Genomic DNA, 25,938 nt, shown 5'->3' with positions numbered 1-25,938 from the left:
GAGCCATGTCACGTGGCCGCCCTCCTCACCAGTGCAGGAGATGGAGTCTACGCCAGGCCCGTGGTACTCCACAATCGCGCCCGTGCCGCCTTTTACTGTGAGGATGCCCGCCACCTTTAGGATCACATCTTTGGGTGAGGTCCAACCGGAGAGTGAGCCTGTCAGCTTCACACCGATCACCTGAGTAGGTGGGGCAAGGAAGCAGTTACAGGCCTGTGTATCATGTGCCATGTTCCAACCAGGAATCTACCTGCTGGAATTCTGCTTATTTATCCCTGCCTCCTTCCCAAAGAGATCTGAGCCTGACCTATTCTCTCATCCCTTTCGGGTCCCACATCTCCCATTCACCCCTGCCAACCACCCCTCTGCTGTCACCCCGAAATGAGCCCTTCCCTACCCCTCACCTTGGGGCACTTCAGCTCCCAGGGGATCCCAGCCATGACGTCCACTGCATCAGCGCCCCCAACTCCAATGCAGATGCCCCCCAGGCCACCACCATTGGGGGTGTGGGAATCAGTGCCAATCAGAAGAACCCCAGGGTATGCATAGTTTTCCAGAATGATCTGAAAAAGAATCCAAGATCTTAAGCTTAAAAGCCCTCAGGAGAGAATGGAGGTAGGGCTCCAAAGGGGTCTGCAAAACTGCCCCCTACCGACACTGGGCCACTGGGCCATTCCCAGGCACCCCTCCAGGAGGGGGCCTCTCCAGTGTGGCCTGTACGAGCCAGAGACCTGGGAGACCGGCGGCCTGGGCTCACAAACTGCTCTGACAGTTCCTGACTGTATGACTTGGGCTTGTCAGTGCCTCTCTGCACCTCAGTTTCCTCATTTGTTAAGAACGGCCACACCACCTCGACCCCAGGATTGTGGCGAGAACCAGATGAACTAGGTACAAGAGTGTGTCGTGTGACAGGCCTGGGGACAAGTGCTGACCCCTGAAAGGTGTTCCCCTACAACACCCACTGCCTCACGTGGTGGACACGGGGAGTGTGCTTATCTGGCTTCTCAACAGGGCAGACAATCTTTCATGGCCTGGCTCCAGCACCCACAAGGAAGTACCGGGGATCCCACGGGAGCACAGGCCAGGAGTTTTTCCACCACTGAACTAAAAAGAAGTATAGACAACGCCTCCCTAGCCTCAGTGGCCTGGAGGTGGCTCTGAGAACAGAAGCGACTTGCTTAAGGAAGAGGATGACTTGCCGCATTACCTCTCCGAGTTCAGTGTTCCCTTCGTCGAGGCACTCCTCCTAGCTGGGAGCTAGGAGCTGGCGGTGAGCATTTCTCCCCAGGATATTTAAAGGAGCTACGGGGGCAGCTACCCCAGTGCAGCCCCGCCCACCATCCTGACAGCTGAGGTGCTGGACACGCTGAGGCTGCAGTGGGGCTGCTTGAAGAAACTGCAGCCAAAGGGCCACGCCTGGGTCTGCGGTCCGGCCGCACCACCTACCAATAGTCACTTCACCCCTCCAAGCCTCAGTTTCCCATCTGTAAAAAGTAGCTGATAACAGTGCCCCCCTCACTGGATCATTGTAAGCACTTGATAGGAACATGTCCGTCAAGTTGTAATAATGCCTGAGAGAGGCATTATTTTTATTTATTATTTTGCAGAAAGATCCTTCACCTGAGGTTCTGTTGCTCACTGTCAGAGGCAATTATGGCCCAACACACACATAGGGATGTTGGGGAGGATAAATGAGATCAGAGATGCGAAAGGCTCTATGAACTGTCAGGACCGACGGAATGGTGGGTAGTCTCCCCAGAATATTACAGAAACCCCAGGGCCTCTGCCTCAGGCTAGGCATCTGCTCAGCAGACTCAGCAAGGGTCCAGGGGTCTCGCCTCTTGGGAACACAGAAAGTTAGAAGACCTGGTTCCTCCTCCAGAAACGAGGCAGCTGGCTGGGAGAATAGGCCAACACAGAAGAAATCCCTAACAAAAAACAACTGTTGGAGAGAACGCCGTTTAACTGCTTCATTTCTCCAGCCCTCCTTTTCCTTGGCCACATACAAAGATTTAAAACTAGTTAATCTCTAAAGCTCCTCAAGGTTGTAAAAGTCTGATCCATGAAGACCAGACACACAGAATTCAGTGTGGTCACACCACGTAGACTGTCAGTGTGGTCCATGTCCAGAAGGGAGTGGTCAGCACAGACCCGAGGACTGCAGAAAGCATCACAAAGAAGCTGGTTGTGACAGTGACCTCAGTGGTCGGCTGCATACGGTTAGGCAGACGGGGGTGTGGTGGAGAAGTGTATTTTTAGGCTGGACTAACATCTAGAACATAAAACTAGAAATTCAGCCATCTATCTGCACGACACATGTACACTGAGGATCTATTCTATACTGACCTGGCGCCAGGCCCAGAGCTAGAGAGGAATAAATAAGCCATAGTCCCTGTCCCCACAGGGCACACTCAGCATACACTGTGGCCATAATGTGAAGGGTCCCACACAGGATCACAAGATCCCCAATGCTGGGCACCGGAGGGCCAGGACTTCACAAAGGTGACCAGAAAGCAGAACTGTGGAGGAGGAAGGGTCTGCCAAGGGACTCAAGGCAGAGGGAAAGGGATTAAGATTTAATCTGGACATGGCAGATTAAAGCTGCCTACTGTCAAGGGGGAGAGGAAAGAAAAGCTGCACAGAGATCACATGATTCCTGGGAACTTTCTTTCTAAAGAAATATACCAGGCTGTACACTTAGCTAGTGGCCACTGGCAGGTGTGAGCTGCCATCAGTCACGACCCCAAACTTTGGCCCAGAAGCTGCCAAAACGGCCTCAGCATTTGTACTAAGGTGAATGGAGGACACTTGGATTGGGGTCCCCTTGACGACAAAAGGCCAAGGTTGGGTCCACCTGACTCCCTCGCCCTGCTGCTGAGAGAGGCTCTCTGGCCTGCAGACCAGTGTGACATGCCATACCCGGGGAGCCCCTTCCTGGCAAGGGCGATGGTTTGAAAGGGCAGAGCAGTGATCTGTGGCTCTGGTTTCAGAGTGGGGCAGTGCTGGGAACCCATGCAGGGTCGGATTACAGCCTGACTCAGCTCATCTTGAAGGAAGTCCTGGAAGTGAGCCCTGGGATGGAGGTGGGGAGAAAGGTCACCTTGAGAAGGTACAAAGAGGCAGGTTTCACATACAGGATGGATGGCAAATGGACACAAACCAGCACACACCCCATAAACCAGTCAGAAGCCCTGAACAGACACCTTTGATGAAAGCTAATCACCTATCTCCCCAGAAACACACACACACACACACACACACACACACACACACACACACGACAGAACTGCCTATCAAGAGAAAATCCATCCTTGGGAGACCACAGGAGAACTCCTGACTGATGTGGCCATGTGACCTTTGGCCCCTCCATCCTCCAGGACACCCACAATGGGCCAAAAGGCTCCGAGGAGCACTCTGTGCACTGAGAGGGGAAGAGCTCCCGGTGTGACGGGAGGCCGTGACGCCGCACAGCAGTGTGGAGCACTGGCTCCAGGGCCAGGCCGCCTGGATGCAAAGCCTGGCCCCACAATCAGCCAACTGGGTGCCCCTGGGCAAGGAGATTAACTTCTCCATGCCTTAGTTTCCCCATCTGTAAGGTGGGGACAATAAAACCGCCAATCTCACAGGGTCACGGCAAGCACCCAGTAGGTTACCATCTGCAGAGTGCCTGGCACACGGAATGTGCTCATCAAGTGCTAGCTATCCACACAACAAGGTATAATGCTTGTGGAAAAAAGCAAAACAAAAAACAATACAATACCATAATGCTTAGAAGAAGGTGTAGCACAAAACATGTCAACCTTAAAAAGCTGGTCAGAAGGGACTATTTTAATTTCTCACACGGAGAGTGAGAATGTATAACTTGACACAGTGAAAATTAATTTTAGGGACTTCCCTGGTGGCACAGTGGTTAAGAATCCGCCTGCCAACTGCAGGGGACATGGGTTCGAGCCCTGGTCTGGGAAGATCCCACATGCTGCGGACCAACTAAGCCTGTGCACCACAACTACTGAGCCCGCACGCCATAACTACTGAAGCCCGCATGCCTAGAGCCCGTGCTCCGCAACAAGAGAAGCCACCGCAATGAGAAACCCCCGCACTGCAATGAAGAGTAGCCCCGCTCGCCACAACTAGAGAAAGCCTGAGTGCAGCAATGAAGACCCAACTCGGCCAAAAAATAATTAATTAATTAATTTTGAAAAAAGAAAATTAAATTTAAAATGAAGGCGGAGGAGTCTAAGGGCTGATGAAAATGTCATCCAATTGCCCGCCTGAGCCCCGGGCTCCCACAGGCCTGGAGGTGCTCCCTGGTTCCCTAAGGGCAGCCCGCTCCCCTGCCCACCCACAAAGGCAGGCCAGGCCCTGCTTTACCTGGTGAATGATTCCAGAGCCAGGCCTCCAGAAGCCCACGCCGTACTTGGCACCTGCAGATGCCAGGAAAGTATACACTTCCTGGTTTATGTCCTATTGAGACAAATCAATAACCAGGGCATTAGTGACACAGTTTGCTCATGCCTTCCCCCCTCCCCCACCCCTCCCCTCTGACTCTGAAATGCTGGCACTGTAAAGACAGGCCCTCTCCTGGAGGCCGTCTACAAATAATTCCAAAAGGGCTTGGACGCTGGCCCATAGTCTCAGCTGGCAGGCCCAGGAGAGAGAGCAGGGAACAGAGACAAAGCCCAGTTCTGTGACACCTGGCCAGGGAGTGGGTCCAAAACAAATCCCTTCCCTGCCCTGGGTCTCAGTTTCCTTATTTGTAGAAGGGTCCCTCTGGCACTCAAGTCCTCAGCCAAGGCCAGCAGTGAGGGGTAAGCATGGGACTACAGGACTAACTGGGACATGGTGTGGGGGAGGGGAACTCTCAAAGGGAAGCACTGGGACAGAGTGGACAGCCCGGTCCCACCACGCCTCATGTTGGGTGTTGTTTCTCCACTGGCGCCTTGGATGCCTCATTTGTAATCCTGGCTGACATTTACTGAATGCCCACTACGGAAATGGCACCACGCTAAACATCCTCACAACTCAGGGGAAGTATTGTCACCAAGCCCATTTTACAGATGCAAAAACAGAAACTCAGAGGTGAAATAACTTGCTGGAGATCCCAGGGTTAAACAGAGGAGCCAGTGTTTGAACCCAGGCCTGTCCAACCACAAAGCTGAGGGCTACGTTGTAATAGAAATAAGGCTACCTCCCTTACAGAGACTACATCTCAGAACACCTAGACCACTGTCTGGCATACGGTAGGTGCTCAACACTTGGTAATATGTTTGATGGGCCCCAAATGAAAGACCGTGAAATGGACCATGCTCTGAACAAACAAAACAAAAAACAGGATGGTACCCACTATACCTATAATTCAGAGACAACTTCCTCGGGGGGAAGGGAAGGCTTCCCATCACATGGATGTAGGCCAGAGTTTATCTGGAAGACATGGCATGTCCCTGGATAGGTGAGACCCCAGGGACTAAAGGGATGGGACCATAGCGGACAGCACAGAGCTGCAAAGGAGGAAGTAGGAATAGAGACCTGCTAGCCTCTGGGTGTGGGACAGCCGCGCTCCAAGACAGAGGAAGGACTCACTGTGGACTCCGCTGGGCCCTCCATAAAACACTCTCAATACCGTGCAGCCCCGTTCATTTAAACTCCACACCAACCACGCATCCTTCTGAGGGCCCGTGTAGTTCCCCAAAGTAAAAGAACGGCAGACAAGAACTTAGGTATCCAAGGCAGTCTCTTTCTGATTAATAATATACTGGGTTTTTCGTTTATAAATCAGTCACCAATTGTAAAACTGGTACTGAGGGCAGGAGGCAGCTGGTTGTGTGTGCATTTGCTCATGTGTCTGCGTATGGGAGGAGAGGCAGCACGGCGGCCAGAGTGGTGTGGCAGAGTCTTGACCAGAACTCAGCCTAGATACTTCTCCGGTGGTCTAACTCAGCCTAGATACTTCTCCGGTGGTCTGTGTGACCCTGGACAGGTCACTCTGCCTCTCTGAGCTCCAACCAGAGGGACCCTTTACAAATACATGTAAATCTGACCATATCCCTCTCCTGCGTAAACCCCTCAACAACTCCTAGGAGGGCGCCCACAGTCCTCAAGGCCCTGCCTGCACCTGCCCCCACCCACCTCAGAGTTCCAGGCCCACAGGCCCCCTTCCAGCTCCACAAAAGTACCAGGTTTCTTCCTCCTCAAGGTCTTTAGGTCGTCTGTTCTGTCTAGAACGTTCTTGCTTACCTGTTCACATCTCAGCTTACATGTTACATCCTCAAAAGAGGCTGTCCTTTCCCCAACAAAGTCTAAATCAGACATCTTTCTTATACTTTCAGAGTTCCACACTCTCCCAAATTGGCAGTTACCAATTTGTGTGATTGTTTAGCTTCTGTCTCCCTACTGGACTCTAAGATCCATGAGGGCAGAAGAAGGCAGAGCCCCTGGTCTGTCATGTTCACACTGAGTCCCAGCACCTAGCACAGTGCCTGGCACATAGTTAATGTTCAATGAACATTTGTTAAATAAATGAGGGAATGGGTCCTGAAATCCTATGATTTTGTGAATCTCATCTCCAGAAGGTAGATTTTAAAACTATAAAGTAAGGGGAGGGCCAGACCCTGAAGGTGGTGGCCCTGCTGCAGGCAGTCATTCACCCCTAGGGCTGAAGAGGACCCAGTTCCCAGCACTGAAGGATCCCCTGTAATGTTACCAGTTACCATCACCACTGCTGCTAACATGGAAACCACCAGACAGAAAGCTGGGCTCTTTCAGCTGAGTGGAGCCGCTGTGCCACCAGGACACAAACGAGCAGGCCAAGGTAGGAAGAAGGGGCTTGAATGGGAAAGCTGCCCTGAGCGTTTCCCATGGGTCTGAGAGGCTCTCTGAGCTGTGCTGACCCTGGGAGCCGAAGCACTTTCAATTGCATACTCTGCTCTGTGCCCAGCCGAGCTGCAGCCCTGCCAGCATTCAGCTCCTGCCAATGGCCCCCCAAGAGCAGTGCCCACTTCCATTGCGAGGGACGGGGGGGGGGGAGGGTGGAGGCCCAGAGCTGGGAGAGACCTGCTATTGCCAAGAGTAGACACACACAAAGGCACCACAAGCAGAGCCTGGAGGAAGGAGCACAAATTTGGTTTCATAAGAGTGAGAGGAATCCAAGGGGACAACTCTTCAGTGTGGCATCCAGCCCCTTCTACCTTGTTAAGTGAAACTCACAGAAGAAAGCCCACAAAGGGGGTCAATCAGTAAGAGAGGGCCCTGAGTGGGAGAAGGGATAAGGGTCTGGTCCTAACCTCGCCCCCATGCAGCGTCCAGGACTTGATGCACGCACCTTGGCCGCCTCAAATTTACCAACAGCGACACTATTCGCCTCCCTCCCTGACAAGGTCCCCAGGGGCCAGGCGAGAGCCACAAGTGATCACATGTGATGGTGGCAGCACGGGAACTTTAAAGTCCCTTCTCCAGAGCAAGTGGCGATAGGTATCAGAATCCGACATCTGCATCACTTTTCTTATAAAGTATTCTGTTTTATTACAGAAAAAGGACCTGAAAAGAATACCTTTATTATGGTAAGATTAAGGATGATTTTTGTTTTCTTTAGGTTTTCTCAGTATTTTCTAACAGCTTCACAAAGGGCAAATGGTATTTTTCAAAGTAGAAGAGAGCAAAAATAAATTTTAAAAAAAAACAAAAAAACTAAACCAAAGAGTCCATTAGAATTTGGGGGTAATGCCCTAGTTCAAGGGTTTTGTCTCTCATCCCATGTCACACCCACTGGCCCCCTCCACGCCCCTCCCATGCTACCTTCAGCTCACCTTGGCCCGACGCAGGTCTTTCTCACCCCCGAGCTGGGCCTCGATCAGATGGTCACAGTGGATGGTGGACGGCACAGCCACCTTGGGCAGTCCACTGCTGATGAACTGCAACATGGCCATCTGGGCCGTGGCATCCTGCATGGCCACGCGGTCAGGCCGCAGCCGCAGGTAGGTCTTGCCTCGCTCGATCTCCTGGTGGGCCGGGTCATCCAAGTGTCCATACACGATCTTCTCTGAGAGGGTCAGAGGCCGGTTCAACCTGGCGGGAGAAAGGAGGGATGGCCTGGGACCAGCTGCATGGGCCCCCGTCCGCCACAGCCATTCCCTATCCGCACACACGGCGGGCACCCTGCACCCCACGAGGGTGGAGACGAATCGGTGCTGCTCACTGTGGTAGCTCCAGCACATGGCACAGCACCTGGCACTCGCTAGGTCCAAAACCACTTGATGAATGCCAACATCACAAGAGGCGGCACGGTTTTATTTTTCCCTGAAGTATATTTGCTTTTTCCAGCATATTAATTGCTATTATCTGACGGGCACTTATTCCGTGTATGTCTCATCTTTTAATCCTTACTGTATCCTTGTCATTTAGTAAAACGACCATGAGGTAACAGAGACCCAGCAGAGTGATGCTCGAAGCTCAAGTTCGCAGCCAGAGCCTCACCTTGGATGCTCTATTTCTCTCTGTTCACGGCCACCTCCCCCATGCACTCAGCCCCACTGAGACAGAGACTCTGCACCAGCACCCCTCACCCAACCCGCCTCACGCTCCGCCCGCAACCCTCCGCCTCAGGTGCTAGAGGCCTCGTTACCCTATTACGCTAAAGCCTTTCCTGCTGGCTCCACTCGCTCTCACCCCATGAAGACAGGTGTGGCTGTCAGCTCTCAAGAACAGAAGCTGCCTCTGGCCTCTCACGAGCCCCTCTTCCTAGACCCTGTTTCCTCGTCAGAGCCCCTGGGGAGGTGCCGCCAGGGCAGGACTCAGCTGCCTCCTCGGCACAGCCTCCCCCGCACAGACCGAGCTGGGCGCGGGCCAACTCTCACCCCCCCTCCCCTGACCCTGAGGCTCCCTGCTGCTCCTTGCCGCTGCAGCACAGCTGCCACCCCACGTGCCTGGACCTCACACTCTGCCTCCCGCCGTTCTCAAAGCTTAGGCCAAACCTGAAGGCTCCTCGGGAGGGGCACAGTTCCACTCACACCCAACGAGCCACAAAAAAAAATATATGGGACGAGGAGTCAGAGGCTCTGGGTTTAGACCTGACCCTAGTACTAAACCCACCGTGTAACCAGATAAGCCACTGCCCCTCCCAGGGAGCTCCCAGTCCGTCTCTAAAGTCCAGGGCTCGTATTGGAAAGAGATAACAGATAGCACTTATATAGCACATACTTGCTTTTAAACAGCTTTATTGAGATATAATTGGTGTGTAATTAACCGCACATATTTAAAGTATACAACTGCTAAGTTCTGACATACGAATACACCTGTGAAATCACCAGCACAGTCAAGATGATGAACACTTCCATCACCCAAAGGTCTCCTTGTCCCCTGTTATAATCCCTCCCTTCTGCCCCCATCCCCAAGCAACCACTCGTCTGCTTTCTGTCATTATAGTTTTATCTTAGCACTTACTTTTAGCCCAGAGCACTCTGATGTATATAACTCACTTTATCCTCACAACACAGATGAGCAAACTGAAGCACAGTGAGGTGAAGTAACTTGACCCTCCCTGGTCATGAGCTAGTTACTGAGTGGAAGAGCTAGAATGCAAGGAGCCATTGTGGCTTTATACTGTCTCTCAATAACATCTGGAAACTCAGAACAGGGCCCGGCCTGCAGTTAAGTGTTCAATTACTATCATTACTGCTGTTGCTATTACCAATACGACTCTGCTGGGAAAGCGAGAAATGTCCTTCTGCTAGTCTGGGTTCTAGCCCCTCACTCCCAAGTTTACCTAACCCCTTGAGAGCAAGAGTTTCCTAGGGTGCTGGCTCTGTGGGCAACAGCAGAGCAACTGGCAATTCTAAAAATCTCTCAGTTCTGCTGTCATGAGAACCTTGAATAAAAATAGCACTGGCCTGAAGTACAGCCTGCCCCCTTTTTGTGGCAGCATCTCCAAGGCTGGTGTACAGGCAGTGACTCACTGCACAGCCCCTCCTTCTGCGTCCAGGGGAGGTGAAAAATAGCACATGAGCTTTAAAACCAAAGACCTTGACAGCAAATGCCTGAAGTTGTATAAAAAAGCCTGACAATGACAAAAGCCTAAGGACGAGTTCATCACCACATTTCCTTGAGGATTAACTGAGGATGGCAAGGTGGGTCCTCTATGTCCATCTGTCCCCCACTTCACTGGATGACAGAGGCCCAGTTCCTAGGAACAGAATCAGGCCCCTCTGTCACAGGGTGGAGGAATCGTCCCCCTGCAAATCCCCTGGCCCTCTAAAACAGTCTTACATCTATTTTAATCCACTAGCATCTTTTTAGAACAGCCTCACTTACGCTTTCTTTCTCTATGGAAGGGTTTCTCAACTATGGCACGACTGACAGTTTGGGCCAGATGACTCTTTAGTGTGGAGGCTGTCTTCTGCACTGTAGGATGTGTGACAGTTTTTTTGGCCTCTACCCACTAGGTAACAATAAACCACTCCCCACCCCAGGTTATGACAACCTACAATGTCTCTAGACATTCCCTAGGGGACAAAATCGACCCCTCACCCCACCTCCAGCGAGAACCACTCTTTTATGGCAACAATGAAAATGGAACATCTCTTGTCTGTACTAATCTGGAAAATGCTAAAAGTTATTGATTGGACTTTCTGGTTAGTGCAGAGTTGGAATAAGAAGGCAAAGGAAAAATTTTAGGGGGAGGGTTAATTTTGCTGATAAAAATTAAAACCAAAGGGCAGTTTTTTGATTAATTTTTTTAAAGCAAAGACAAAATGGTGAACACTTTTTTGTCAAGTTATCTCAAAGCAAGCTTCTATGTTAACTCTCCTTCTAAGCATGATAAAGAGCAGGGGAGAAGTGTTTTGCAGACTAAAGCAAAATCTATTATTTTTCCACTGAGCTGTGATCTGAGAGCTCTAAGAATAAATAGTGTTTTCTGGGGAAAAAGTATTTTATAAGGTTGCACAGTGATGAGGACAGTGGTTTCAACCCTGACTACACATTAGAACCAGATGGGAACCTGGCCAGCACTTCTCACATTTTGATGTGCACTCCAGTCACCTGGGGCTCCTGTTAAAACTGCAGATTCTGACTCAGTGGGTCTGGGGTGAGGCCTGAGGCTCTGCATTTCTAACAAGCTCCCAGTGCTCTTGTTGATGCCGATGCTGCTGATCCATGGGCTGCATTTTGAGTAGTAAGGCCTACACCACCTGAATCAGATGAACATCCTTGATGTACATTAAGAGGTCTTTACTACAATTAGGTGATGCCAAGTTGCAGGCTACAGCAGATAAAGACTAAGATAGTCCCTTACCTGTAAAACTGAAGTGAGGATACCAGTAGAGAGGAAGCAAAGTGGCAACAGAGAGCAAGTGTGGGACAGTGGCCAGAGCACTGGACGAGAGCCTGGAGACCAGGTCCCATCACTCACTCACAGTGTGGCTTTGTCCACCTGAGCCCATTCGTCAGCTATTAATGCGGATGGCGACACTGTGTACTCGTACTTGTTCTCTCGTCCTCCCAGGGCCATGTCACCAGATAGGCAAGCGCGCAGCTCTGTCTGCAGCCATTCAAGTTTCAGGCGCAGCGCTGGTTGGCGCTACCAGCCCCCACTCCGCATCCTCTTGTGGTATCTTATTCATCCCTCCTGTGCCAGCATCTAGCCCAGAACCTGGCACACAGAACAGCAGTGCAAAGACAGCTGCCATTTTATCAAATGAGCAAAGAGAGGTCCAGAAAAAAAATATGCTCAAGATCCCACCTGAGATTCCTGCTGAGTCTCAAGGCTGAGCTCTCCCCTGGGCTTATGCACTGAAGGGGAAATATATGCATTTCTGAAGTCACTGGGCCCGGCAGATCCCAGAGAAATGGCCCAGGGCTAGTCGTCTGTCCTGGAAAGAGTGGGTGGAAGGTTTGGGCCACAGCACCGAAGAGTGCCTGAGACCTTCCCTAGGGCCCACATCTCCAGGCTTCTTGCTAACAGACTTTTCCTTGGCAGAGAGGACAGAAGGTCCACCACTGATCTGGAACACCCTTCCTCAGCAGGGACCGCTGTACCCTAAACGACTCGATCCTGCCACCACCACGACCAACCATCCTTCCCCAAGCACCTCCTACGCTGCCCGACAGGGGCAGGCGGCACCAGAAGCACCAACACCCTCTCGCAGTCTCCGCAGCTCGCCCTGCAGCCTTACCGTTTGCGGACGACGTTAATGTTCTTCTCGAGCAGGTCATAGCGGATGTACTCACTGGGCTCAAAGTGGCTCATGGCCACCTCGGCCCGCTGGCACAGGACCGAGGCCACATGGTACTGCCGCACACCCAGGGCTTTCTGCAAGAAGAAGGACAGCAGCGACTGTCAGTGGAGTATTTAGAGCGGTCCACCCCTGAGAGACAGCGCAGAATGGTGAAAAAAGCAAAGAATTCAAGTGTCAAGAGCTATTCAGTGACTGCAGCCTCAGTTTCCTCACCTGAGGCACAGGGATGAGACAGTAGCCAAAAGGAACACAGCCTGTGGTAGCAGAAAAGTATAAGGGATTTACAGTCAGAATTTCTGCATCAAAGTCAAATTCTGTCCGCTTAAGAAAATCCTCTATCATCTGAGGACCAGAAAAGTTGGGCAATGGGGATACAACCAGCTGTAGCGATCATATAGTTACTGGGAAGGTTGAAGGAGAAAATATGTGGACGTTCCCATTAAGCTCTGAAGCACCACCCAAATGGTAGCTGCTATCCTGCCTGCCCTATAAGTTCCTTGAGGCTTGGGATCAAGCTCTGTCTGTCTTATTCATCTGTATCTGGACTACCTGGCACATATTTGAGATTTAATAACTAATGGTTGAATAGATGGAAAAATTAGTGAGGAAAACCTATGCATGAGTTTTGGATGTTTCCTCATCCCTTGAAAAGGTGGTGCCTAATCCTGCTCCCCTGGAATGTGCAGCAGACTCACCGACTGACTGGACAGAATGTGGCACAGTGATACTAGGGGACCTCTGAGGCTAGGCTGCAAAAAGGATTGCTTCTGCATGGCTCTCTCTTTCTTTGATGGCTCTGGCGGAAGACAGTCACCACCGCTGTTAAAACATTTCAGCAGGGCTTCCCTGGTGGCGCAGTGGCTGAGAGCCCGCCTGCCGATGCGGGGGACACAGGTTCGTGCCCCGGTCCGGGAAGATCCCACATGCTGCAGAGCGGCTGGCCCGTGAGCCATGGCCGCTGAGTCTGTGTTCCACAATGGGAGAGGCCACAACAGTGAGAGGCCCGCGTACCGCAAAAAAACAAACAAAAAAACAGTTCAGCAGTCCTCAGGGAGGCCCACCTAGAGAGGAACTGAGGCCTCTTGCCAAAAACCAGCACCACCTTGCTAGGCGTGTAAGCATGCCATCTTGCAAGCCAGTGCTCCAGCCTCAGCCCAAGCCCTCAGATCACCAGGGCCCTGGCCGACAACCTGGACTGCAAGTTCTTGAGCGACTCTGAGCCAGAACCACCAGCCAAGACGCTCCCAAATTCCGGGCCCACAGGAACTGTGAGCGAGAAACGTGTATTGTTGTTTTAATCCTCTAAGTTTGGGAGCAACGACTTCTTATGCAGCAACAGATAAGCAACTGTTATGAAGGGGTCTGTATTAGTTCATCTTAAACTGTGGATGACAAACTTCACAGGTCCATTTTGACCAAGGAGGAATAGATGAACCCAAAGAAGCGACAGAGGGAAAGAACAGTGGTGTTCGCAGTCTAGGAAGTCATGCCCTTGGGCAAGGAAAGAGGCAAAGCTCAAGCCACTGCCCCAGGCTCCCTTCTATATGTCACCAGAACATTTAAAGCCAAATCCTGCCGACCTCAGCATCTGAACCAATACAAATGCACAGCTGCCACTCGCTGTTCAGGTGGCCGGCGAGGAGGGCAGACCCCATCAGGAAACAGCACCCCACCCGCCACCCCCTGACCTGCCACAGCAGAAGTGACCTCCCAGTGCAGACTGCAGATCCACCTGCCCTCCAGCTAAAAATCCACCAGGGGACCCTCACTCTCTGCCCTACTGGGTAGGGGTGAAGAACTCACCAATCAAAGGACTTTCTTTTTTTTTTTTTTGGCTTCACAGCATGTGGGATTTGTTACCCGATCAGGGAACAAACCCGTGCCCCCTGCAGTGGAAGTATGGAGTCTTAACCACTGGACCGCCAGGGGAGTCCCAAAGGACTTTCAACAGCCTGTGCAAAGGAGGAATGTGGGACACTGCAGCTGCAGGTACGGCCACTGCTGCCTGCCGCTGCCATTACAGTGGGAGGCCCAGTGCACAGCGGCAGTCAGGGGGACCTGGACTTCAACCTGGCACGCCATTTACTACGTGAGCCATCTAGGACAATTTACCCTAAGTAATCATTTCCACACAGTGCTATTGTGAGGGCTAGGAGGTAACAGAAAGTACTTGGCACGGTTTCTATTATTACCCCTGTGCGTTTGTAAGCATACATTCAGCCTCCTGTGTTTTTCACACAAATGAGAAGCTATACAAGTTGTTCTGCAACTTGCTTTTTTCATTTATCAACATATCTTTGACACCTTTCCAATGTTTATACACAGATCTATCGCTCTCTTTTTGTAAATTAATTGCCCTTAACTTCAGTTTCCTTAGAAATAAAAATGAGTAGAACAATACCTAGTGTCTGGCCCAATAAGCAAAACAAATAACTATAATCATAATTATAGTGTAGAGAAAAGGTAAAGTAGCAAATTCCTAACAGTAAGGGGACAATTAAGCAATCTATGGACACATATCAATACTTAAAAATAGATTTAAGTAATAATGCTGATTGGAAAAAAAAGGACAAAATAATATGTTCATACAGAATACAGCTTTGGGATAAAAAAAGAATATTAGTGCCTAGTGTGAGATGAGCACCGTGCTAAGCATCTAATTCTCACAGCCACCCAGGGAAGCGGCGCCTATGATTAGCCTATTTTCCAAGTGAGGCAACTGAGGCTCTCATGCAGTGACCAAGGCCACAGAGCAGCAACCAGGACCCAACCCAGCCTGACTGGCCCACTTTCTGCTATTGCCCCAGGCCCTCACCCGAAGCTTTGCCCCTAAAATGGAGATAAACTCAATAGTGTTAATAACAAATCAACCAGCTACATGCTCAATCCTTAATCATGACACTGCTCTGCCTACCAACTATGTGCAAATGTCTGTTCACAACAGCTAGCGCTGCCCAAGAGGACTTCCTGCCATGATGGACACGTCCTAGATCCTCACTGTTCAATACAGTAGCCACCCACCATGCGTGGCTGCAGGGCACCTGAAGTGTGCTGAGGTGACTGAGGAGTGGAATTTTTAATGTTACTCAACTTTAATTAAAGTTAAGTTGCCACATGGGACGGCTCAGGTTTATACATTAATAAGGATGGAAAGAGTTTTTAGGAAGCCTGAACCACCTGAATGTTCATCAAGTCAATTTTTCTAAAAAGCTATTTGGACCCCATCGCATGCCAGGAGTTCATCATCCCACACGACCACCAATGCATTTCTGAAAAATTTCAAAATATTCTCCCTCTCTCTGTTTCCTTGCACAGTCTGCTTTTTCAGGTAGCGGGGGTGTCTGCCCTCTGGACGGTATGAAATAAACGCAACCATCTTTCTCAGGATATTGCTTCCCAGACCTGAGGTGCAACAGAATCTCCTGAGTTTGTTAAAAATACACAATCCTGGGACTTCCCTGGCGGTCCAGTGGTTAGGACTCGGCACCTTCACTGCATGGGCCTGGGTTCAATCCCTGGTTGGGGAACTAAGGTCCCGCAAGCCACGAGATACGGCCCAAAACAACAACGTAACCCTAAACCTTACCCAGGTCAACGACTCAGCTGAGGGCGGGGGTCCCTCAACTATATGAAGACAGGACTTACTGTCCTCTCTAAACCCCCTCTTCTCTAGGCCAAGGGTAGCCCTGAGTTTTTTCAACTTTTCCTTTACGTGGCATGTTTCTAAATCCTGCAATAGCCCAACCATGCCCTGTGCTGAGGGCAAAGGGACAGTCACTTCCTTTGCTGAGCTTGTGGCTGTCCACCTCACTGCTGACACATGCATCACTCCCTTCCTCCTAACCCCTCAATAGCCACCTTCCTCACTGACCGCTCAAGCCACACTGTACTACAGGCTTGGTTTTCTGTGCAGAGCTCTACCTTAATCTTGGTTTAATTTCAGCACCAGTTTCTGTCTACCTCCAGCCCTCTGTGGTCTACAGGAGTCCGGGTCAGTCACCCCAGGTCCTGACAGGCTGGCCTTCCCAGTGCGTGTCAGCCACACACGCAGTAAACACAACTCTCAGGCTGTTCATCCAAGTCTCAGTACAAATGTGACCCATTCCAGGCCAGGCTCCCCAGGGTGGACGTTTGGTCAAGCCAACAGTGATCTATTTAGTGACAATCCCCAGGTCCGGGTCTTCAACCCACAACAATAACCACCTGACTGAAATGTCACTAAGCCATCGCTTCTGTTTCGCGACTAGGGACAGCCTGACTGACCCGTCAGTTGCCCTACAGAAATCAACACTCACACTTCCTGTTTCACTAATCTACTAATCGCAACGAAAAAGTAAGAAGATGTTAGCCTGGCTGTGAGACCTTAAGCAATTCACTTTGTTCCTCCAGGCCTGAGTTTTTCACACCTGTAAACGGTGAAATCTCAGCCCTGTTCCCTGCTTCAGAGCCGAACTGTGAGAGGTTTAAAGTGTATGAAATGTCATGTCTAACTCTGAAGAGGCTGATCATACTAATATGCTTACCCAAAGGCTGACTTCAAGGGCAAGGATACCATGTATCATTCATTCAGGACCACATATACCTCACATACAAAATGAAGACTAGGCTATGGGTAGTCTTAGAATAAAAATAAAACAGCCTTAGTTATTAAGTACCTGCTCCATGCCAAGCATTTTCTGTGCCTAATTTTGAATTCCATAGTGGTACAAGGTAATTGTTATTCCCATCTTACAGATTTGGAAACTGAAGATCAGAGAGGTTAAGTCAGAAATCTTACATGTGACAAACAGTGAATCCAGGATGCAAGTGCAGACCTGTCTCCTTCTAGGATGAGCCAATTCCCCTGGATTCTGCTACCCGCTAACCCCACATAGCCTACCTATCCTTTCCCATTGGAAGGTAGCATGGTGTGATGGTTCAGATTGAAGACCTGTAGTCAGATTGCCCAACCCAGCAGCATCACTAACCCGCTGTGGCCCTAGAGAAGTTATTTAGCCTCACCAAGCCTTAGCTTCCCCACAGAGAAAATGGAGATAAACGTGTTAATAGTAAATGAAATAGTCTACTTTAAGTGCTTGGCACAGAGCGGGTTCATATGTGCTCAATGTATGTGATTTTTTAAAAATTAATTTATTTGTTTTTATTTTTGGCTGTGTTGGGTCTCTGCTGCTGTGCGCAGGCTTTCTCTAGTTGCGGCGAGCAGGGGCTACTCTTCATTGTGGTGCGCAGGCTTCCCATTGTCGTGGCTTCTCTTGTTGCGGAGCACGGCTCTAGGTGCATGGGCTTCAGTAGTTCTCGCGCACAGGCTTAGCTGCTCCGTGGCATGTGGGATCTTCCCGGGCCAGGGATCGAACCCATGTCCCCCGCATCGGCAGGCGGATTCTTAACCACTGCACCTCCAGGAAAGCCCTCAATGTATGTTATATTGTATTATTTTCATGGAGGAGACAGACACACAATTAGATGTGATGAGGTTGTGCTCCTTTTCTGGATTCTGGCAGAAGGGGTATCCTCTTCTTTTGCTTACTGAAAACATAGCTTTTGGCTGATCAGCATTTTTTAGAAGCCTTAGCTCATCTGGGCCTTTGACATTCTTGACCCCTTTCTGATGTATTCCAGCTGCCACAGTGTTTCTCCTTAGTTACTTGCCCTCCTTCCAACTTTGGCTAAGACATTCTAAAAATCTAAGCTGAGCTCTATAGCAGCAACTCTTCTGTCTCTCCTTCAGACTACTTCCAATTTGTTAGAACTTGCCTTGGAAAACCTCCCATCCCTCTGAAACCCCTTCTGTTTACGGGATCCTGGCAGAGAGACCTCATCTATTTGGTCTCTGAATAATTCAGAAACTTGCTTTCCTCCAGGGCACCAAACATGCTGAACTTCCGTAGCCAGTACAAAGTCTAAAGGGATCTGCCACTGGGCCTTTGCACATGCCGTTTCTTCTGCTTAGAATGTTCTCTGCCCACCCCCTTCTCAATCTATCCTTTGTGTAGGTAATTCCCATTGATCCTTCAAGTTCTAAATTAATTTCACTTTCTTAGGGAACCTTCTTGAACTCTCAGCCCAAGCAGAGCCTCCTATCATCTATGCCCATTTACTACTTTCTGACGTTCATTCGTGAGATGATATCTGTCTCCACTAGTCTGTAAGATCCACTAAGGGAGGGATTGTGTCTGTTCATTCATAATAAAATTCCCCATGCCTGAACACCAGGTCTGATACACAGGTGCTACATAAATATCAGTTAATTAAACCAATGAATGTTGCTTTTACTTTACCAACCAGTTCTTCCTTATTGAGCAAGGTTAAATACAGAGCAAGTTGGGTTAACCTTGTGAGAACAAATAGTTAACAGGACAAATCAATAATTTGCCAGGCTCAGATGCTTGTGGTTAGACTGTAAACAGGTTGAACATTTTTGAAGGACAATTACGCAATACCTATTAAAATGTAAAACATTTGTACCTTTTGACTAGCTTTCCCTCTTCCAGGAAGCTATCTTATAAAAATACTCACTCAAATGAGTGTAGAGACTAGCAAAGACGCTCTCTACATCACTGTTTTTACTTATTTATTTAGACAACTGTTCTTTGTCTAGCTTCACATTTGGATTGATGGTCTTCGATGCCACGTGCGGGCTTTCTCTAGTTGCGGCAAGCGGGGCTGCTCTTTGTTGCGGTGTGCGGGCTTTTCATTGCGGTGGCTTCTCTTGTTGCAGAGCACAGGCTCTAGGCGCACAGGCTTCAGTAGTTGTGGCTCACGGGCTCTAGAGGGCAGGCTCAGCAGTTGCGGCGCATGGGCTTATTTCCGTGGCATGTGGGAGCTTCCCAGACCAGGGTTCGAACCCGTGTCCCCTGCACTGGCAGGTGGATTCTTAACTACTGTGCCACCAGGGAAGTCCCCATCACTGTTTTTAAAAGAACAACACAATTGTCCAAAAATAGGGCACTGATTGAATAAACTCTGGTTCATCCACGAAGGAATGCCATTCTACACCTTTTTAAATATTCAAGAATAAGATGATGGTGGTGGTCTAACAACATTGTGAATGTAGTTAACGTCACTGAAGTGAACAGTTAAAAACGGTTAAAATGTCAAACTTTATTATGTATTTTACCATGATTTAAAAAAAGAAGTAGAAGGGACTTCCCTTGTGGCGCAGTGGATAAGACTCTGAGCTCCCAATGCAGAGGGCCCTGGTTCGATCCCTGGTCAGGGAACTAGATCGCACATAATGCTGCAACTAAGAGTTCGCATGCCGCAACGAAGGAGCCCACCTGCCACAACTAAGACTCGGTGCAACCAAATAAATACATAAATAAATATTTTTTAAAAAAGAATATTTAAAAAATAAAAAAAAATTTAAAAAGAAGTAGATCTACCTTTACTGGCAGGAAAAAAATTTCATGACACATTCAATGAAAATAAGAAATAGCAAAATAGCGCCATGGTATGGGCCCATTTCTGTATAATAACAGTAATTAACGAATGTAAATATGTTTAGAAAAAAATTGAAATGATATGCCTAAACTGTTCACAGCAATTATCCCTAGAGATTAGAATTATGGGCACTTTTATGTTCTAGGCTAAGTATTTCTGTAACTTTTAAATGCTGCATGATATATGCGAGTTTCTTTTGTAACCAGGAGGAAAAAAAAGAATGAACGAGACAAATTGGTGCAGAAAAGCATGCTGACTGTAGTGTAGCATACACAGCAGGATCAGTCAGGAGCACTTAGACAATAATCAAGTGTTCTGGTTTTTAAAAATGTGCAAACCCTTTGTTTCAGCAAGTTAACTTACAGGAATTTATCACGACTAAGTAAAAGGAAAAAAATGTACCTTCACACTAGAGGAATCTGGTTACCACCAGCTCAACCCAGAGATCAAACAGCATCACCAACAGCAAGACTACCTTACATTCGTGCCTCCGGATGGGACAGCGTCACCTATGAAGAATTCTTGTCAAAAAATGTTTAACCTGAATCTAAGAAAGCTTTGGGACCTTACTTCCAGTTTAAGGGAAATGCAAGGAATAAAAGAATAATCAATTACATCCAGAATGCGAAAGGTCTACGAGAATCTGGGATAGTCCCTTTCAAGTCAATGTCATGGGGAAAAACGGTGTGTGTGTGACGGGGTGGGAGTGGGGAGGTGCTGTTCTAGATTAAGAGACTAAAAAAGTAAAATCAGGGCTTCCCTGGTGGCGCAGTGGTTGAGAGTCCGCCTGCTGATGCGGGGGACATGGGTTCGTGCTCCGGTGCGGGAAGATCCCCATGCCGTGGAGCGGCTGGGCCCGTGAGCCATGGCCGCTGAGCCTGTGCGTCCGGAGCCTGTGCTCCACAACGGGAGAGGCCACAACAGTGAGAGGCCCGCGTACCGCAAAAAAAAAAAAAAAAAAAAGTAAAATCAATGCAGCATGCAAATTTTTTTATCAGGTCTTGATTTGAAAAGAGATAGCTACCAAAGACATTTTTGGGAGAAGTGGGGAAGTTAAGAAAATGATACTGTAGTTATATAGCTAATTGACTTAGTTTTAAGAGATAAATGTTGAAGCTTTTAGGAATGAGGTGTCACAACGCCTTTAATTTCTTCTGAAATGGTCCAGAAAAAAAAATAATAAAAAATATACAGATGGGGGGGTGGGATGAATTGTGAGACTGACACATATACACTATCGCTACTATGTATAAAATAGATAACTAATGAGAACCTATTGTATAGCACAGGGAACTGTACTCAATGCTCTGTGGGGACCTAAATGGGAAGGAAATCCAAAAAAGAGATATATATAAACGTATAAGCTGATTCACTTTGCTCTACAGTAGAAACTAACACAATATTGTAAATCAACTATACTCCAATAAAAATTTAAAAATATATATATAGATGAAGCAAATAAGGCAAAATGTTGATAACTGTTGACTCTAGATGGTAGGTATATGGGTGTTCTTTGTACTATTTTCTACTTTTACTTATGTGTAAAAATTCATGACAGAAAATCTTTTAAGTAAGGCATCAAGTATGGTTAAATCCATGTGCTAGACATAATGGCTTAAATTTCCTTCTTGATTTTTTTCTAAATTTTCCAAATTTTCTACAAATGAATCATTGTAATACTTCTTATAATTAGAAAGAATATAACCAACATTAGGTTTTAATTAAAAATTAAATGCACAGAACCAAAGATAAATATCCTTGCAGACTGCTTGCTGTGGACTAAAAGCAAAATAATTCAATCTTTTCAAAAAGCAGCTTGTCAATAAGACATCCACAGGAACATCCATACCTTTGACTCAGTAATTCCATATCTGAGACTCTATCTTCAAGAAATAACTCCAAGTATGTAAAGGAAATGAACATTATAAAAAATGGTTTGGGTTAAGACAGAAAATTATTTTCTCCTATAATTCCCCAAATTTGTATTAAGGTAATACTGTGTGGATGGAAAGAGACTGACAGCAAGCTGTTTTTAGCTGATGTAGAGAGAACCAAAGTTCCCTAATATCACTATAGGTTTCTTCTCGAACTCCAATTTTGAAATCCAACATTCGGGTGAAGGTATCAAGCTCAGAGTGCCCGCCCCATGGGTCATTTCTCTGTGTGCAGTATGGTGGACAGTGAGATTCCCCCTGTGACAGGAGGTGGTGGGGGCCAAGAAGGAACATTCAGGGGTTGGGAGTCCAGAGATCTGGCCTCCGAGTTCGGTCACAATGCACCCCTGTACAAATAATCTAGCCTTTCTGTGCCTTCTTTTTCTAAAAAAATATTTATTTATTTGGCTGCGCCAGGTCTCAGTTGCAGCTCGTGGGATCTTCGTTGCCGCATGCAGAATCTTTAGTTGCAGCATGCGGAATCTTTAGTTGCAGCATGCGGGATCTTTAGTTGCGGCATGCAAACTCTTAGTTGCAGCATGCGGGATCTAGTTCCCTGACCAGGGATCGAACCTGGGCCCCCTGCACTGGCAGCGAGGAGCCTTAGCCACTGGATCACCAGGGAAGTCCCTCCATTTCTATAAAATGGGAGAAGCAGATCATTCTGGCTGCATCAAAATCACCTGGGAGGTTTCACTGAACCAGCTTCTAGGCCCTAAGGGCTCCCAGACCTCTCAATCAGAATCACCTGAGGTGGAGCCTTAAGCATCAATAAAGATTACAGGTTACGCTGATACAGCCGTATCTGGGAACCACCGGACTAGATGTTCTCCAAAGTTCCTTCCAGCTCAGAGATTCTATAAATATTCCTCCCCAGTAAACAGGCATCAGATAAACCCACTTACTCCCAAAGGCCTAGGGGAAAGCATAGCAACGGCAGAACAGATTAATCTGTACCAAGGAAGAAAACCCCCAGAGCTCAGGTCTTTCTGGAGTAGCCACAGCCTTCGCCTTCATTTACACACAGATGTGGATGTAAAGGTATGCATATGTGCACACATCAAATGCAACCCAGCGTGGTGTCACAGAAAGCACACCAGATTCAGAACGCTACCCATTTATTATTAGCTCCCTACATGGTCAAACTGTTTACTCTATTTTAAAATACTTATAAAATATGGAGAATAATCCCTGTCATTTAACAAATAATGCCAGAAATTGTTTCCACATGGCTCCCAAACTTTTTCAAGTTAAGGCCCACGAACAAAGTAATTCTTTTTGGTAAACAGACCAGGTTGCTGCTGGAAGACAACTGGCAGCCTTAGTTGCTGGGGAATGGGGGTGGGGGTGGGGGGGGGGGCATTATCTCTGCACACCTGTATGTTATTCGCTACAGCACACCTGGGGAAAGCTTAGCTGTACCACACTAGACTCTAGAACACCACCACGCTCTCCCTGCCCTCAAGACCACAGTACGGTGGGATAAGACAAACAGAAGGTGTGGTAGTGTGTTAGAGTGGCTATTGTATGCGTTAGGTACAGGGGAAATACGAGTGGTCGAGTGAAAAAGAGGCTAAGGCCTCCTCAGGGCTCAAACAAGATCATGTTTGGGTTCAAATCAAAAACATTGGCTACAGATGCAAAAACCAGAGAGACTGAGTGATCTGCTCAAAATCACATGGCATTTGTGGAGAGTCATCAGGGAAGGAGGAAGTCATTCAAAGTCCACTGTATCCTAGCAACATCCATATACTGGCCACAGGATGTTCGGAGCTAAAAGGAGCCTTTGAGAGGGGACTTCCAAATTTTGACTGAAAACACACAGGCACAAAACACATTTTATGTTGTGGCCCAGCAACAGGTACTGAGAGTGTGTGTAATTCACACGAAGTTTCACTAAACAATACCTGACATGTGCAATGTACACTGATACTTTTTATTCTCTATTATTATTTTCATTGTGGTAAAATCTACCATTGTAACTATTAAATGTACAATTCAGTACATTTACAATGCTGTGCAACCATCACCACTATCTAGTTCCAGAACCTCTCCATCACCCGAAGCAAGCCCCGGACACACTGAGCAGCTGCTCCTTTTTCTTTTCACCCTCCCTGTCCCAGCTGCTGGCAATCACTGACCTGCTTTCTGTTTCTATGGATTTGTCTGTTCTAGATATTTCATGTAAATGAAATCATACAATAGGTGGCCTTCTGTGTCTGGCTTTTTTCATTTAGCACTCTATATTATCTTTTTTTGAAGGCCACTTGCACCCCATTAATTTCATGATCAAATAACAGGTCGACATAGGCAGTCCGAAAACACTATCTTAGAGAACTTCCAATTAAAAATATTAGTTACATAAAATGTATGGTGATGGACGTTAACTAGTCTTATTGTGGTGATCAATTTGCAATACGTACAAATATATAATCATCATGCTGTGTACCTGAAACTAATACAATGTTGTATGCCAATTATAACTCAATTTAAAAAAAAATTACATGGGCTTCCCTGGTGGCGCAGTGGTTGAGAGTCCGCGTGCCAATGCAGGGGACAGGGGTTCGTGCCCCGGTCCAGGAGGATCCCACGTGCCGCGGAGCGGCTGGGCCCGTGAGCCATGGCCGCTGAGCCTGCGCGTCCGGAGCCTGTGCTCCGCAATGGGAGAGGCCACAACAGTGAGAGGCCTGCGTACCGCAAAAAAAAAAAAAAAATTACTTACAAACATCAAAGGCAAACAGCGACAACGAATGACAGTCACCGAAGGCGTTTGCAGAGCATCACCAGGCTCTCTGGAGCTTTCCACCTACTGTACCAGAGGACCCCAAACCTCAGCCCACCCACTTGATGCCTGCCTGCACACAACTATCCACCAGGAAAATGGAGAAAATAAAGACAATGTAGCAAGTTTTTTTAAAAAGTCAAATTTATTACATTTAAAACATGTTCTTTGTTCTGAGTCTTTCCTTCCTATACCTTTGATGTTAAAAAGGCCCTTTTAAGAAATAATGGTGATAACAGAGAATGATATAGTGGTTTTTTTGTTTTGGTTTTGGTTGTTGTTGTTTTGGTGTCCTTACTTCAAAAAATTTAAAACCTGCAACCTCACATTGATCCTCTCAATTCTGTCTGTACACTTTGGTGCCCTCTATCACGCAACTTTCCCAGAACAAGACTGTCTTTGGGGGATAGTAGCAGTCACTGGAGAAGTAAGATACAAGGATGAAGAAAAAGCTAGGTTTTTATATTAACTTTATAATCTCAGTAGCAGCCAGAAATATGAGAAATGATAAGCAGGGCTGACGGGTGAAAAACATCTATCTTCACTGTCATTCTCTCTGTCTCCCCTCCCTCCTACCACCAAACCTTACCCATTTGTTTACTCATTCGTCTGTCCATCTATCAACTAGTTACTGAGTGACTACGGGTGCCAGACACTGTCTGAGGCACTGAGGATACAGCAATGAACAAAATGGTCCAATACTCCCTGCCCTCTTGGGACTGACATTCCGGGAGGATAAGGGTGGGGAGGGGACAGACAAGTAGACACAGAGAAACAAGTAAAACCTCAGTCAGACGTCGGTAAGTGTCATGAGAGAATGAAGCAGGAGCCCTGGGAGAGGGAGCCAGGGAAGTAGGGGGAGGTGCAATTTAAAGTAGGAGAGTTGGGAAGGGCTTCAGTGAGAAGGTGACATTGAACAACAACCTGACAAAAGGTCAACGTACAGGTAATCTGAAGGAAGAGTATTCTAGACAGAAAGTTTAAGGATCCTCCAAAGTGAGGTAGTGCCTGTTGTGTTCAAAGAACAACAAGGAGAGACATCTGTATGCCCACGTTGATAGCAGCATTATTCGTAATAGCCAAAAAGTGGAAGCAACCCACCCAAGTGTCCATTGATGGATGATGGAGAAACAGAATGTGGTACATACAATGGAATATTAGTTAGACTTAACAAAGGATTTGTAAAAGCCTAAAAAAGAATCTGACACATGCTACAACACAGATGAACCTTGAAGACATTATGCTAAGTGAAATAAGCCCGTCACAAAAGGACAAATACTGTGTGATTAGTTATATGAGGTACCTGGAGTAATTAAGTTCATAGAGACAGAAAGCAGAAGAGTGGGCGCCAGGGGTTGGGGGAAGGGGGAAATGGGGAGTTAGTGTCTAATGGCTACAGTCTCAGTTTGGGAAGGTGAAAAAGTTCTGGAGATGACTGGTGGTGATAGTTGTGCAACAATGTGAATGTACTTGATGCTACTGAACTGTACACTTAAAATTCTTAAAATGGTAAATATTTAAAAGTAAAAAATATAGGGGGGAAAAAAAGGAACAG

General features: G+C 47.8%; 1 protein-coding gene across 1 annotated transcript in view; it reads right to left on the bottom strand.

Moving 5' to 3' along the window:
• Positions 1-25,938, bottom strand: part of ACO2 (aconitase 2) — a 51,855-nt gene that overhangs the window by 11,604 nt on the left and 14,313 nt on the right. The window contains exons 2-6 of the mRNA XM_029205024.1: positions 12,165-12,301; positions 7,803-8,061; positions 4,372-4,464; positions 405-563; positions 30-180 (exon numbers count right to left, since the gene is read on the bottom strand). Coding sequence (XP_029060857.1) covers positions 30-180; positions 405-563; positions 4,372-4,464; positions 7,803-8,061; positions 12,165-12,301 — 799 coding nt within the window. The remainder of the gene's footprint in view (positions 1-29; positions 181-404; positions 564-4,371; positions 4,465-7,802; positions 8,062-12,164; positions 12,302-25,938) is intronic.

This window comes from Monodon monoceros, unplaced genomic scaffold, assembly GCF_005190385.1.
Source record: "Monodon monoceros isolate NGI ecotype Baffin Bay Population unplaced genomic scaffold, NGI_Narwhal_1 Super_Scaffold_6, whole genome shotgun sequence".
Classification (NCBI taxonomy): Eukaryota; Metazoa; Chordata; class Mammalia; order Artiodactyla; family Monodontidae; genus Monodon; species Monodon monoceros.
The sequence above is the reverse complement of the archived record's forward strand: the minus strand, read 5'-3'. Positions and strand labels throughout refer to the sequence as shown.